General features: G+C 40.8%; 1 protein-coding gene across 1 annotated transcript in view; it reads right to left on the reverse strand.

Annotated features, from left to right (window-relative positions):
- Positions 1 to 13,832, reverse strand: part of LOC119530328 — a 344,232-nt gene extending 330,400 nt beyond the window's left edge. The window contains exons 1-2 of the mRNA XM_037831448.1: positions 13,810 to 13,832; positions 12,891 to 13,440 (exon numbers count right to left, since the gene is read on the reverse strand). Coding sequence (XP_037687376.1) covers positions 12,891 to 13,440; positions 13,810 to 13,832 — 573 coding nt within the window. The remainder of the gene's footprint in view (positions 1 to 12,890; positions 13,441 to 13,809) is intronic.
- Positions 13,833 to 17,024: the final 3,192 nt, after the last annotated feature.

Raw genomic sequence — 17,024 nt, forward strand, 5'->3', positions numbered from 1 at the left:
TACTTTAATTGCTCTTTTTCACTTTAATTATTATTCTTGTTATTTGTGTGTGTGCTAATGAAGGTGTCAGGGATTGATTTTGGTGACAAATGTACAGCTATGTAATGGTACTGTGAACAATCGAATGTACAATTTGTTTTGTATGACTGCATGGTATGTGAATATATCTCAATAAAATGAATATTAAAAAGAAAAATAACCCCTTACAGGTTTTCTATTTCAAATAGAAGAATGTATATAAGGTGTTTTGGTAAAGTTTAAAGTTCAAGAGAGAGCATATTTCTTAGTCACTCTAATCCAAAGCAATTCCACATCAACCCAAAGTAAGCCAAGAAAAGTTGCTCTATTTATCTAGCAACTGTTCATACATAAGGAAAGACACACAACATGCAGAGAGAGGGAGGGCATTAACTATGAACCCCAAAGGGTCCACCCAGCTGCTTGGTCATCCAAACCTGGCACTGAGGAAATGGACTCCGAAAAATCACAGTAGGTATCAAGGGTACTCACCCAGCCATCTGACTCACTCACAGCATCTGAGCACAAGAAAATTTGATTTCCCAAATCTCTCCTCCCTGCCCCCATCTTCCCAAGCCACACATACAAACAATCTGGACAGTCCATAAGGTAGATGATAATTTTAGGAGGTTCCTTGGGGCTTGGCTGGATGCTTTCCAATCATTTCTTTCTGGCCTGTGAAATCAGATGCACTGCTTCTTCATAGAAGAGAAAAAAAGGAAATCAGTTTCTATTTGCAGAGTGAGACGGAAAAAACGAAAGCCACATATAGCTATGTAACAGATTCTTAGAAAAGCCTTCCTAACCTGAAGGAAAGGATGGAGGCAGCAGAGCAACTCAAAAGGAAAGGAAGTTCAACTTGTTAACCCCTGAGAAGTGTTCCCTGCATTTGGCTCCATGTACATAAGTACATCCAAGGTTTTGGAGAAAAGTTTGTTAACAAAATTAGTGAGATTTCTGGATTCTCTTTAACTTTAACCTCTGGTCATAATGTGATTTAATCATCACAGCCATTTTAGGAGCAAACCACTGTTGTGTCTGTGTGTTTGTCTATGTCTGCCTGTCTGTCTGTGACTTTGTGTGTGTGTCCAACCTCTCCCACACCACCCCACCTTCTCCTAATGGACAGACACACAACACATTTTAACGTGCACAAAATTTATTTTAAATCACACCAAGAACAAGCTTGTAGGAGTGAACCATAATGTAAACTAAGGGCTATAGCTAATAGTATAATTATAATAATATTGTTTCATCAATTGTAACAAAGATATCACACTAATGCAAAATGTTGATAATAGGGAAAGCTGTGTGTGTGCAAAGGGGGTATATGGGAATGTGGGAACACTATTTTCTGCATGAGTTTTCTGTAAACCTACAATTGCTCTAATAAAAAAAATACACATACCTGAAAAAAAAAAAAAAAAAAGAATAAGCCTATTGGGCCAAAAAAAAAATAAAAATAAAAAGGCTGCAGTGGAGATAGAGAAGGTTTGGATTTTACAAAAGGCCTACCTACAACCTATTGGAAATGTTGACTCATGAATGGAATGGGAAAGAAGGAAGTTGAGGGGATTATATGGACCAATTTTGTGTACCCAAATGTGTATACAAATAAAGTCACTTATCACTTAGATTCAAATTTTGCTAGCCCCTTAGCCCCACACCCATCCTGAGGACATCAGATTCTCTTTCAAGGACCTCTTCTCCCTGTGGTAGAAATTGGTGTCCTCTGGGGGGAATTATGTCATGAACCAGACCAGACAGCCAATTGAACAGTGCTGGTCCCAGGTCGCCCGTGTGCCTGCACTGCTCTGCAGCAAACTACCCATTACTGCTCTGCCCAGGCCACTAATGCTCCCTTTTCATTGCAAAAGGCTCCCTCCTCTCAGTTCTGCTCTCTGAAAGGGACCTGTAGCAGGACTGCTTAGGTCACAATATGTTGAGCTCTTTTTTTATGGCACAAGATAGCTAAGCTTGTGGGGAGGAGGTGGTGTGGGGATGGGGGAAAGGGTTAAACAACAGCCACTATATGTCTCTGTAGGCTACAGTCCTAGACCCTCTGTGATGGCTAAGTTCATGTGTCAACTTGAATAAGTTACGGTGTTCAGTTATTTGGTCAAGCAAGCACTGGCCTGATGGTTACTGTAAGGATAGTTCATAGATTTAAATTGTCAGTTGATTGCATCTATGGCCGATTATATCTATAATCATCAAAGGAGAGACAGCCTTCAGCAATGAGAGACTTGCTACCCTTTCCAGCAGAAAAAAAGGGTCACGCATTAGTCACACAGTAGCTCTTGCCCTGTGCACACTCCCTTGCAGTCTTTAGCTCCTGTGGTCATTGTGTGTATTTTTGTACTTTTTTTCTCATCATGGGTCCTAAGAAAAAGAGTAGTGATAGTGCTGAATAGAAAAGAAAATTACTTTGCACCACCATTGAGCAAAAAAGGAAATAATAGGCAAATATGAGAGTGGTATTCGTATTACTAATCTTGCTAGAGAATATGGTATGCCTAGAACAATGGTTTCCACCATCAATAAGAATGAAGAAGCAACAAAAAAGGCTGATGTTGAGGAGTTAGTGGAGGAACATCATGAAGAGCTCAGCACTGAGAAGCTACGGGAACTACAGAAGGAGCAGCGACAAGAGGTGGATGAAGAGATTTCTTCAGGTGAGGAGCAGATAAGGGAGGATGTCCCTTGTTCCTTGATAAAAGAAATGTGTGCAAAATGGGCAGAAGTTCAAAACTTTGTGAAGTTCCATCCAAAGCTCTGACAAGCAGAAATGTGAATTTATTGAATGACCAAACAATTTCACACTTGCAAAGAATTCTGAAAAGAAGACAGAAGCAGTCCTCATTGGATAAGTTTTTAGTGAAGATGACAAAGAGTATGTCAGAGCCTGTGGTGCAAGCTGAAAAAAAGGCAAAAAAGAGAAAGAATCATCTGAAGTGCAAGTGCCAATGTTCTATTGGAGGGGACTCTCCTTCCAAGCAACACTCCATGTACCCTCTCCTCCTCATCACTCTTCTCCCACCATCCCATCAGGCCATGGACTCCTCTCAATACAGGTAAAGTGAAGTTTTTATTTTATTTAATCTAAGTATTTATTAATTTTTAGGTTTACTTCTCACATAAAGTAATGATAGACAACCATATCTTTTTACATATTGCCTTAAAAATGTGCATTGTCTTTGGTTTGGGAATGCATTAAATTTATTTACATTATTCCTTTTGGGAAAAATTTGTTTGGTACTCATCATTTTTGGTACTTGTCACACCTCCAGCAACCAATTAACGATGAGTACCAAGGTACCACTGTATATATTTATACATGGTCAGATTAATTCCCTGCCATAACCCCTCATAATCATAATCTGAATTAAATAACATCAATCTGGAAAAGAAATATACATAAAACAAATCCATATTATCTTAAGACCACCCAAAATTCAGGCTGTCAACAAAGTTCCTAAGAACACCAAGACTTCTTTCTAAGAAAGAAGAAAGGCCTATTTAGTGTTCTAAGCTGGGGATTCAGATGCTCTCATCATAGATTTTGACTGTTACCTCTCTCCTTCTCCGCCTTTCAAATAGAAGCACACCTATCCGTCACCACATCCCTAACAAGCAGGTTTCCGCATGCCCAGGATCAAACATGCTCCATGTGTTCCTATTCTCCTCATTTCAGTATCAGAAATGGCAATTCACACTTGCATAATGTATGACATTTTGTAAAGGACTTTCCATTCATTACCACACTACAGCCTCACATAATTTCTGGGAGTGAAACAAATAGACTATTGAAACTTTCATTTTAAAGCTAAGAAAATTGACACTCAGAGAGAAAGAGGGATTTTCCCCAGTAGCATACAGCCAGTGAGGAGATGAGCCAATCTTGGAATCCAGATCTTGAGGTTCTTGTTGCAGGCTCTTTTCAATGCATAATACTGCAACTCTTTAGTTTTCAGCATCACATACCTCTCTTCCAGTAAACTTCAACTAATTTCCAGGAAAGTAAATTCTCATGCTTGCAGGTCACCCAACAGAGTTTCCAGTGAAGCAGAGTATGATTACTCTCTTCTTCTCACAGGAAATATGATAAGAAAGTCCACTGGGTAAGTGTCTGTTAGGGGCAAATTACTTTTGGAGTAATCTAACCTGACTTCAAGCCAGAATTATATACCAACAGCACTGAAAATAAAAGTCTGATGAATAAAATCTAGACTTATATCATGGATTTGCTTAACTTGACCTATTTTGAGGATACATGTTTGCAAACCAATTGAAAAATAAAAAATATTCTGTATTTAATTATATTGCAATCTATGACTGGATTTCATTTAAATAGCCTCTATAATTGGCACATTTTTCAAGTGCTGCTTCTGCCACAGTTGTATGTAAAAGAAGTACATCATCATCATCTGTACAAGTGCAGCCCAAGTTAGCCTTGATACACATCCCATAAATCAGGGGGCAAATCACTAAAGGACAGTGGCTATCATATTTCTATGAAATACAGTCAAACACTTCCAAAAATAAACTGTTTCTCACTCATCAGATTTTGCTAAAACAGCATTTTAGCAATGCACATTTTCAAAATTAATAAGCATTGATCGAGCATCTGTGTTACACTCAGCACAGTGGAGGATTTAGAAAAGTGTAAGGTATATTCTAAGATGGTCAAAGAAGAGGAATATCTCAGGGTTTGGGGCAAAATTGATGTATATAACAATAATAATTATATAAAATACATTACTTATCAATTACTACATGCCAGATACTATGCCCTCCATGTTATTTTAATTATCTTATTTAATGTTCATACCTTAATGAGATCACTATTACCAGTCTTATTTTGTAGAAAATGAAACTGAGGCACTGGGAAGTAATTTAATTAATTAAGGTAAAGAAGTGGAGGTAAGGGAGGGGTGCTCAGGATCAGAGCCCAGGTATCTGGTTCTCCAGCCTGTACTCAGTTTCTTTGCTATATTTGGGGAAGGCTCCATGAAGGGCTGGGCTTTTACTGAGGTCTTGAAGATTAGGTAGGGTTCAATTAAGAAGAGTGGAAGGGAGGGGAATGGGTAGTCATTTTACAAGATTAATAGATAGCATAGGCAAAGACACAAGGGCAAGAATTTGTGTTTAACATGTGAGGATCGCTGAAGAAAATCAATGGCTAGGCAGGGTGAGACACTTCAATATCTTAGAAATAACTCTGGCAGAATCTAGAAACTTGTGCCTTTGGAATTAGAAAGTCATGTAGACTCTTAGTAGGAAAGTGTCAAAGTAAAGGCATTGTGGTGTACCAGTAGCATATGCAGGAAGAGTGGAGAGGAGGGAGACTTTGAGGGAAGAAAACCAATTAGTGGCTTATTGTGAAACCCCCAACAGCCCCTATTGCTCTTTACTCCTAGTAGGTATTCAATAAGTGTTTGTCAGGTCAATGAAGGAGGATGAGCCGGGATGAAAGGAAGGTGTAAATCCAAGAAAGAATCTGTGGGAGTTGCCGCCAGTGTTCATGGAGGAAAAACGAAGAGAAAGAAAATAAAGATGGCTTTTAGCTGACCATGGAGTTGGCAAAAAGAAGTGGATTTCAGGTGGTGCAGGGAGGATGATGAGTCCTCCATGTTGGTTTTGAAGTAGAGGCTTAAAGGGAACATAAGATACTGTTAATATATTTATAGGTATTTGGGGAGAAAAATCTAGAATACATTTTGGACTTTCCAATGGTGGAAAATGCAGCCCTTATTCATCCCAAAATTCTGATAAATGTTAGTGGTCATTTTATTTATGGGCCACTTCATTAGGCAACGCTAAGCAGGTAGAACTTTACCATTGTAAATGTCACTCCTGGGCCTATTGCATTTCATCAAAGGTTTGCAAAGTAAAGAAATTCATAATATATAAGAAAACCATTATAAATTGAAAAGAAGTAAGCAGAAGGAACTAAATCAAAGAGTTAAGCTCTTATCCCTGCTCCCTGTGACATGCAGTCAGCACTGGCCATTTGACAGATATCAAACACTAGCTTTTCCTTATCAAAATACAAAAAGGAAAAATCATGCAACAGTTTCTCAGCAAGAAGCCATTAGACAGATGTAATCATAATGGGAGCAAATATTCCTATATATGAAATGCGTGTATTTAGGACCACATGCAGAGTTTAAAAGCAGCTAACACAAAAGGTAAGTAGAGTTGGCCCCCTTTATACAATGGCTCAGATGTGGAAGAGAAATCCAATTGGCCCTCAAACACACTGAATTGTGAATTTACAAGACAAACCCAGGACCCATTTTCTTAAAATTCAAATGACTCTCATAGAAAGCCCAGCTGTAGCAATAGGAGCTATTATCCTCAAAGTAAACTTCTCCCTTATGATCATTCACCAACATCCAATCACAGGAGTTACAGCCTTACTTGTCCAAGTTATTTGCAGCCTGACCACATGGTACATTCTCTAGGTGCTTGAAGCTGATCAGAACGACCTGGATCAGAGCATACAAGATTCATTTAAACAGACAAAGAAGCTCAGCTTTGTAATGGACAAAATCAAGATGTTTAACTGGCAGATTAGAGAGAAAAAAAACTGTTTGCAAGTTTAACTTCCTTAAAGGGAGGAGAGATGGGGTCAACTAAAATATGAAACTGGGAAGATTCATAAAATGTAGCACTGCAAGTCAAGCCAATTAGTTATCAACATTTAATGCTGGCAAATGCCAAGAAAGAAAGGAATTGAAATTCTGGCACAATGTTCAAAATTTTAAAACATGTCATAAAATATGGTCAGATAACATACCAAATCTTTTGTCCAGGCACTCCTCAATTTAGAGACAAGATATTTGTCAAAAGTTGTTTGGTAAGTTAGTCTTTTGGAAGCTTGAAAACAGCCCCCCCCCCAAAAAAATGTTATGCATGGTGAAGGGCTTATCAAGACAGCACAAAAAGAACCTACTAAATGTCCATAATATATAGTACAATAATGTGTAAGTATAGAACTGGGATAAAGAAGTAATACAGATTGTTCTGTAAAAATAGGATCTCCCTATTCTATATAGCAGCGCTTTTAAAATCCTGGGTCACAGACCATGAAATCAATTTAATGGGACTTTACTAGTTTATTTTTTAATGGAATGGAAGAAATGGGATGGAAAGGAAAGATTAGAATTGTAAAGATCAGAGTATATCCCATAGCATAAGGAAAAGTATTACACTTGAAACTTAGTTTCAGCTTTATAGGTATAAGTAGCTATATGTATTCAGGAATGCAATGTAAAATATATTTCTTACTGTAGGTCACAGTCAAAACATTTTGGAAGCCACTCTCTCTTGGCAAGGCTTCCATAAGACACCTACCACAAAGCCAGAATTTAATAAACATTTGTTGAATGAATGATTGAATGAACTGGTGAACACATGAAGAACCAATAAATTAGGCACACTAATACATCTTTCTCAGTTGAGCCCTGATACTTGCAGTGGGAAACTTGCTCACTCCACCATTTCCACACTAGTTAGGGAGTGGGTACAGGAAGTCCACCCAGATTCAATCCTCTGTAGGTGGCTCTAACGGTCTGGGGCAGGATCGCTGGCAGAGTAAGGGCTGTACAGAGGGAAGGAAGAGGACAAGAGTTCCACAGTTAAGAGGGGTTGAACTAGGAGCTGGGTTCTGAGGGGATGAGGGGTGAAGCTAAGACAGGTGATAGGAATTGACTCATGTCCCCCATAAAGATATTTTCAAGCCCTAACCCCCCAGTCCTGTGGTTGTGTACTCATCTGACATAGGAACTTTGAAGATATTAGTTAAAGTGTAGCCAAATTAAATGAAAGTGGGCCTTAGTTCATATGTCTGGGGTCCTTTCATGGCAGAAGAAATTTGGATGCAGTCAGTTAGTGAAAACCAGAGGAGGAGACACAAGGAGACAGATCACACGTGATGACCAATTACTGGAAAGCCATCAACAGAATTCTCTAGACTCCAGGAGAAAGCATGGCCTGGAGATAACTTGATGCTGGACTTCTAGCCTCCAAAACTGTGAAAAAATTCCTATGCTAGGTTCAGTGGAAGGAAAAAAGTACATGGTTCCTGACATTGAAGAGTCCAGAGACACATGCAACAGCATCAACAATTAACATTTATTGAACACTATTCTAAATATTTTATAGGCATTAACTCATTTAACTCTCACTACCCTGCATCAAGCACTATTATTATCCCCTTTGAAGATACAAAGGTGAAGCATAGAGAAGTTAAAAGGAAAAGCTACCCAAGGTCTCATAGGAAAAAATATAAATAACATTCAGTAGGCCTGTAGTAGAGGGCTGGATATTGTCCAAGGGTGAGAATCTGGAGGTGAGATCTGAGCTGCACCTTGGAGGAAGGGACTTCAATAGGTGAATATTAGGGGAAGAATATTCCAGGCAGAGGAACAGCTTGGAGGTGAGAGATTATGTTCAAGACATGGGAATAGACTAAGGTTGCTGGAATTCTAGGAACATTAGTAGAATGAGGAGAAATTAGCCAGGAAAATCAGGCAGTGACTACATTGTAGAGGGGGTTTGCATACTGAGCTGAATCTGCATACAGTGGCAAAACCCCAAGGAATGGTGAAGCAATAAACAAGCACCATGTTGAGTTCGGCTATTAGAAAGATCATTCTGGCAATAGCCCATAAGATGGAGACAGAGATCAGAGACCAGGAAAGCAGTTAAGTCAATGCAGATGGCTGGCAAAGCACTGAGGAATCAGAAATCAGGATTACCTCCAAGATACGACGCTTAGAAGGCATATGACCTTGTATAGTTCCTGTAATCACTCTGAGCCTTGGTTTCCTCTAAGGCAGGAATGGCAATACTACTTATTTCATAAGGTTGTTGGAGGATAAAACCAGACAACACTAGGAAATGCTTGATAAATGGAAACTATCTATAAAGGGTCATGGTAATTGATCTTGAATATCTCCCTTAATAACCCCTCAGAGTTCAATCAGCCTTTGGGCTAATTGACATTAGGCAAATTACTTAAACTCTCTAAACTTTAATTTTCTCATCAGTAAAACATAGTTATTAACATATTTTTTCTTGGAATTTTTAAATTGTATCTCAAAGATTTAATTTGCAAACCTAAAATAGTTGACTAAGAAGTAAAAACACAAGGTCACAAAATGGTCATTAAGACATTCTGTGTTTCAAATATGCACCATCTGTCCTTTGCTTCTGAAGATGACACAACAGGGCAAGTACTGGAGTTGTTTTCAACCACAGTGACTTTTTTTTTTTGGTCTCTGTGTTCTTCAGAACCTGTCATCCATTCCCCTTTGTCAAATACTGCAAATGCATAAGAGGTCCCGTTGGGATTCAGTACTTTCTCAGACAGAGTCTCCTCTGTACCAATCTCATTAGTCTATGTAGGAAAGAAAACACACTCTTGGCCACCTTCTAAACAAAACGAAACCAAAGACCACTTATTACGAAAACATCTCTCTCTTCTTCGGACCTCTGTGAACCTAAAGGAACCTCCAAAGTTAGAATTAGAACATTTGGTGAAAACAAAAAGCTGCCTAAAATTTTCTCAAGTGTCCTAGCACTTTCACTTTTAGGAAATGAATATTTAGAAAGGTTTAAGAATAACTTTCTCACACATTTCTGTCCTTCTCAGATGTAAAAAGCTGAATGGCTGCCTCTCCACCTATGAGTAATAGCTTGCTGACGAGTTATGGTCAAGCCTGAGAAGCACACATCCTCAAAGCACATTCTTGTCTCAGTTATTCATCTCTTTGTGTACTGATTTTCCCCATAGGTAGCAAAGGGATGATCACAACTTCTCCAGCAACACTGATTGAAAGCAGTGCCTGGGCAGAGTGTGTTAGGTTGATCCAGCCAAAACTGAGTCAATTATCGTAGAAAGAAGGAGGGAACAGAGGCTACAGGAGCTCCAGCCTAGATTGGTGGAAAATAACACATAGCCAGATACTAGTAGGTACCAAGGACCAAGGGAATTATGGAGAGAATATCCTTTCTCCAGAACTCTTCAAAGATAAAAACAGTCACTCATTTTTTAAAATTGTCTAAATATATCTCTAACAAGTTTTTGAAGCTTCCTCCTCCCTGGAATGATTGGAGGCCACCATTCTAAGAAATCCAGAGAGGAATCAATTGACTGGAGGATAAAACAGGCAGGAATATACAACCAAAGGGCGGTACATACAACCAAAATTGCTTGGCATGAATTTTGATGATTTAAGAAGAAAAAGCCAAATCCAGGTGAAGAGAAAGCCAAGAAGAAAAATAAGTTTAAAGGAGTATTTCAGGTCTCTAGAACGACCCCCAAATGCTGCCTAACATCTACTTCATGAAAAGCAAATGGACAGTGATGTTGCGTGCTAAGAGACACAGTTAATTTTAACTGCAAGCCTGGAAAACATTACTTTTCTGAGCTCTTCATTTTACCTAAACTTTAGTCTACCGACTTTCCAGACATTCACCCACTCCCCTCTTGTTTTTCCAGTCTATTCAATATTGTACTTGAATAGACAATTCTCTAAAGAAGACATACAAATGGCCAGAAAACACTTGAAAACATGCTCAATGTCATTAGCCTTAAGGCAAATGTAAATCAAAACCACAATGAGATACCACTTCACACCCACTAAAATGGCTACTATTAAAAAAATGGAAAATAACAAGCATTGGAGAGGATGTGGAGAAATCAGTACATTCATTCATTGTTGGTGGGAATGTAAAACGGTGCAGCCATTGTGGAAAATAGTTTGGTGGTTCCTCAGAAATTAAGTATAGAACTACTGTATAACCCAGCAATCCCTCTTCTAGGTGTCTATCCAAAAGAGTTGAAAGCAGGGAGTTGAACAGACATTTGCACAACAATGTTCATGGCAGAATAATTCATAACTGTCAAAAGGTGGAAGCAATCCAGGTGTCCATCAACTGACAAATGGATAAATCCAATGTGGTATATACATACAAAGGAATCTTATTCAATCACAGAAAAGGAATGAAGTTCTGATGCATGCTACAACATGGGATGAACCTGGAGACATCACATGAGTGAAATAAGCCAGACACAAAAGGACAAATATTTTATGATCTCACTTATATGGAATAATTAGCTTATGCAACTTCATAGTGTCAGAAACTGGGATACACATTACCAGGGCCCAGGATAGGGGTAGGAAATGGGGAGTAAATACTTAATTGATATAGACTTTCTGTTTGTGGTGATGGAAAAGTTTTGGTAATACATGGTGGTAATGGTGGCACAAATTTGTGAATGTAAATAACATCACTATATTCTATATCTAAGTATGGATAAAATGGGAAATTTTAGATTGCTTATATATTACCAGAATAAAAATTTAATTAAAAGAAAAACCATAGAACTGTACAACACAAAGAGTGAACCCTATTGTAAACTATAGATTATAGTAAGTAGTACAATAATAATATTGTTTTATCAGTCGTAACAAAGGTACCACACTAACGCAAAGTGTTAATTATAGAACTGTGTGTGGGAGGCGGGTATATGGGAACTCTGTACTTTCTGCATGATTTTTCAGTAAACCTATGACTGCTCTAATAAAAATAAGCAAAAATAAACATTTTGTCACAAAGCAGAGATGACGGGTTGGACAAGTTGAGCTCAACGATCAAATGAGTATGACCTTTTGACTTCAGAAGGAAAGAATACCTACAGTTGCCAAAGGTGAGAAAAGACCCACATGAGCCAGCAAAGAGGTTGGGTTTGAAACCTCAAGACCTGCCTTGCTTTCTCATGCTGAAGGACAAGCTCCTGCATTCACCAGAGTAGAGACCAAGTTCCACTTCTCCCTGGTTTGTCAGGAAACTGCAGACAGGGAGGGCTGGGGCAGCTCTGGAAGAGCCTTGAGGCCCACAGGGAAAGTTGTCAGGCCCCCATAACTAGGAGTGAGCAGAGCCGTGCACGCACACACACTGCAGAATTGCTTAACCTGGTCACAGCTACTGTCCTCCGGTCCAGGGCAAAGCCAGGCCTACTTGTCGGGCAATCTGTTGGGGTCAGAGGGAGTAGATATAGACAAAGGATATTCTTGGTTCTGACTGGAGAGGGAAGGGGGGCTGAGCACCGTGTGAAGCTCTCCCTACTCAATGGCCAATAGAGGTTTCACATAAAACAGTTGATGCCACCACTCCCCACAGGAGCACAAACAAGCCAAGCATCTCATAAATGACTCCTTGCAGGGACGCTTACAGCAGCATCAGTGCCACCTCAAGCAGGTGTGAGCAATTAGATGGACCTGCCTTAAGAATGACCATTTGTTCACCTGATTTGGCAAATCCCGTTTTAACCCTTTTCATCTCACTCACGAAAGAAAAAAACGAGTTAACTTAAATGGAGTTTATCTTGTGCTGGAGGCTGGAGGAGAGAAGTAGTTGGGGAAAGCAACCTTCTGACCTAAAGACTTTACTGTTAAATTATTTTTCAGATTCAAAAACAATACAAGGAAAAAGCAAAGGAGGCAGCAAAGAGAGACTACAAGGATACGGCTCATTTTCAAAAACATTCCAGGCATTTTAGGGAAAGAGCAACTAGCAAAACTCCAGATTAACGGAAAATGTGTTCACCTGTCAACTAAGGAGGAAAAAAAATAAATAAATAAATAAAGATTCACTGTGGTCCAGGAAAGCAAGAATTCAGGCTCCCCGGCTTCCGGTCTCCTCCTCGCCATCCTCTCTCTGCCCCACCCCAGGCGTCCAGGAGGAAACCAGTCAAGTGAGACTGCACACTTGCCAACTCGCGGGGACACCGGGGCTCCGGCCAGGGGTCGCCCGCCACCGCAGACGGCCACTCCTACGAGGACACACCCTCCACCTACCTCAAACATGGGAGAGGCGCCCTTGCTCGGCAACGTGCAGCCCAGGAGCTCGGCGAGAAACTTTGCCATATACGAGCAGTGAGGCAGGGTCTCTTCCGCAGCGCTGGTTCCGTCCTTTCCTTGCGCAAGAGCCAGAGGGGAGAGGTCTCGCCGGAACCCCGCAGGCCAGCCCGGGCGGTGGCTGGGGGGGCTGCTCCGGCGGCGGGCGGCGACGGGACGGACCCGGCGAGCGCGCCTGCTGCCCGCCCCCCCGCAGGGTAGGGGGTGCAAGGTGCGCGCGGCCGCGCGGGCGGGCCGACCCTCCTGCGCCGCGGGAGCCGGGCGCAGTGCTGTCTGAGCTGGCCTTTCCCGCTGAATGTCACTATTACCACAGTAAAGAGAAGGGCCTCGCCGAGGGGGTGGCCGGAGGGCCAACCGAGCCGCAGAATGCGCGGCCGCGCACGGGCAAGGGCAAACCGCGGGCAAAGCGCCGCGGCGCAGGGACTGGCCCGGCCCACCCCTGGGCTTGGAAACTCGAGCGACACCGCTCGGCTGGAGCAGATGCCTTAAGCTCCAGGGAGAAGGGAGAAGTGGAGTAGGAGGCGTAGGGGGAGAGGGGTCTCTTTATGGGAACCGGCCAAGATGACCCACTTCCCCAGTTTTCCCCTCCTCTGCATTAATGGAGGTGGAAAAGGCGGCTGCCTGGGTGTGCTGACTGACCCGGGCGAATTACTGCTGCCAGGCACGACGGCCCAGCGCGGCTCCCCCACCAGCCTGCACTGACCCCACCCTTCCCTTTTGGGAAGGTTCCAGAAGCCTGGGAGGGATTCCCAATTCTCACATTAAAGCTTGTTAGTGAATGGAGCAGGTACCTGTAAGCATCAAAAGGGAGAAGTGACTTGGTAGGCTCCGGACTGGGCCAGATATGCTTCACAATCACAGCTCCCTCCCAAAGATGCGCATGATCAGCAGACTGAACACAGACAAGCGTGGCCGTTTTTCTTTCCAAAATGACAAGGCTTGTCTCTTAATAAGGAAGACGCTTTAGGACACAAGGCCTATGATATATACACCGCAAACTTTAGTATGCGTGAGAATGGCCTGGAGAAGATGTTTAAAATGAGAAGTCCTAGTCTCCTACTGCCTGTGTTTCTGATTCGGTAGCTTTGGGGTGAACCTCAGGATCTACTTTTTTATTGGGCCCCCAGGAGAGGCTGATGCAGGTGGTGCCCAGGCTGGACTTTGAAAAATACTGCCAATTGTGTCAAATCAGAGGTCAGCACAAACAAGAACTATAGAAGCACTAGATTTAGTGACAGGCAGGGGACCCTAGAGAAAGTTTTGTCAAATCACCTATACTACCTTCAAGGAAACAGAGTTGAAAGCTTTAATTCTTTCATGAATTAAACTATAATAGTGACACTCTGGGTATATAATAGGCATTTTATAATTGCTTACTTGACTGAATGAATAGAAGATGGATGGTTGGGTGGATGGTGATGAACAGCTGGGTCCAGATTTCCTGATTCCCATCCCATAATTCTAGCTGATGCAGCAGATACACAGTGAATTTAGGGGATAAAAGTTGGGGGCAGGGTAGAGGAAGAGATGTTAAACTAAATTAGTTTCAGTGCCCACTGCTTTTGAAACTTTCAGTCATGTGTCTTTCACAGCAGAGGGACTAAAGAAAGCATAGTTTCTTTGAAATCTCTGGTTTTATCTTTTACCTTCCAGCCAATGAAATATTCAGGTTTGTTATAATATAAAGATGCCCGTCCCCATGGGTAAAACTCAAGCTGCAAATATGCTATCTTTATCCTGTGGTTTCCAGAATTCCCTGCCACTTCACCAGATAATCATGATCAGCAAAACTGAGAAATAATGGAGCGAGGTGTTCCTTGAGCTACACTAAAAAGAAAAGAGAAAATAACACGTAATGAGAACCTACGAATGCCCCAGGCACTGTGTCACTGCATAAGATCATGGTCTCTGGGGCCAGTCTACCGTGACTTAAATTCCAGTTCTGATGCTTAATAGCTGTGAGACTTGGGCAAGTGACCCCATTTCTCTGAGCTGTAGTTTCCTTATCTGCAAAATGGACATAATGATAATAAAGGTGCTCAAGTCCTTTTCACACTTCACATCTCTCTGATTTCCAATTTTTCCACCAACCAAAAAAAAATCTTTGATCTTAAAGGGCTTATGTGATTATATTAGGCCCACTCAAATAATCGTCCTCTCTTAAGGTAAACGTATTGGTAGCCTTACTTACATCTGCAAATTCCTTTTGCCATGTAATGTAGCATAATCATGGACATAACACCAGAGGATGAAGAGCCATCTAGAATTCTACCTACCACACAATTATTTTGAGGAATAAATAAAAGTATGCATTTGAAACACTTTGTGAGTACTTACAATAAGAACTTGATAAAGCTAGCTATTTTTTTTTTCTACACATGGTACCTCATTTGATTGTCAGTACAATTCTGTATTATAAGTCATTTTTGTAAAGGTGAGGAACTGAGAATCAGAAAGATTGTCCAAGACCATGTAGCAGATTAGCAGCAGAGCCAGGAATCAAACCAAGGATCCTTCAACAATCTAGTCTATGCTTTCGGTATTTCATGAAATTACTTTGCTGAAAACTGAGCATTAGGAGATAGGACAAAGAAGACACAATTTTCATTGGGGGAATGGGACTTGAAAAGGAGCTTGACAGTATTGAGAAGCAGAAGGCATATTTACAGATAATCACTTGTCATATGCCAGTAATTTATGGTTTAGGGGCGAGGGAGACTGATACTCAGGTTAAATGGCACCCATATTCCTTTGCTGCACCAAATACTAATTGAAATAAAAAATCCTTGTGATGTTTACTGAGCAGAGGCATTTTCTTGTGATGATAATTATCTTAAGAAGCTATATATGCACTTGTGATCTAGATTCATTTCTTTTATGAGCTCCCTCCCTCCATCCCCCATCTTGCTTCTTGTAACATCAAGAGGAAAGAACCATGTCTTTCATCCCTGACTGGATAGCAAGTGGTTTGCTCAGACCTTCTCCAGGGCATGCCCAGGCCTGAGTCACTATAACATGTATTTCCTAAGATTACTGGTAGAGCAAGGACAAAGACCCAGGACAAAAGAAAACAAAGGGAAAAAAGCAAAGCAAACAAACATAAAATCTTATCATCTCTGGTCTACGCCCACTTAGGGACTTGACTGCCAGTATTATTCACTGGGAAACTTTGTTCATAGTCTACAACCAGCATTTTGGTTTGCTAAGGCTGCAGGAATGCAATATGTCAGAAATGTGTTGACTGTTACAATGGGAATTTATTAACTTACAATTTACAGTTATCAGGCTGTGAAAATGTCCAACTCAAGGCATCAACGTGATGATACCTGGACTATGAAGACAGCTGCTGGCATCTGGGACAACTCTGTCACATGGGGAGGCACATGCCAGCGTCTGCTGATCCTTCTCTCCCAGACTCTGTTGCTTTCAGCTTCTGGCTTCAGTGGTTTCCTCTCTCAGCTCCTGTGGGTCCTCTCGTAGCTTCTCTGGGGCTTTTCTTTATAAACTCTCTCGGATCTATTAAGGATTCCAGTAAAAGGATTAAGAACCACATTGAATGGGGTAGGTGACATCTCAAACTGAAATAAACTAACAAAAAGGTCCCACCCACAACAGGTCAGCACCCACAATAATGAATTAAAAGAACATGATCTTTTCTGGGGTACATAACAGCTTCAAAGCAGCACACCTAGTATTTCCATTTCTAGAATTCATCCTCAGAAAATAACCAAAGAATCACCTGAAGATCATTACACTTTGTTTCATGACACAGTAACCATAGTGGTTAAGACGCTGCCTGGATTTGAATTCCAGCTCTGCCAATTATCAACTGAGTGATCTTGGACAAGTCACTCCAATGCTCTAATCCTCCATTTCTTCATCTGCAAATGGACAGCTTTGTGAATGTAATTAACATAACTGAATTGCATACTTGAAAGTGGTTAAAATGGGAAATTTTAGGTTGTGTATATATTATCAGAATAAAAATTAAAAGGAAAAATATAGAACAATACAAAGAATTAACTATAGTTAATAAATGTAATAATTTTGATTTATCAATTGTAACAAAATGTA

The sequence above is a fragment of the Choloepus didactylus genome, chromosome 3 (genome assembly GCF_015220235.1).
Source record: "Choloepus didactylus isolate mChoDid1 chromosome 3, mChoDid1.pri, whole genome shotgun sequence".
Taxonomy (NCBI): Eukaryota; Metazoa; Chordata; class Mammalia; order Pilosa; family Megalonychidae; genus Choloepus; species Choloepus didactylus.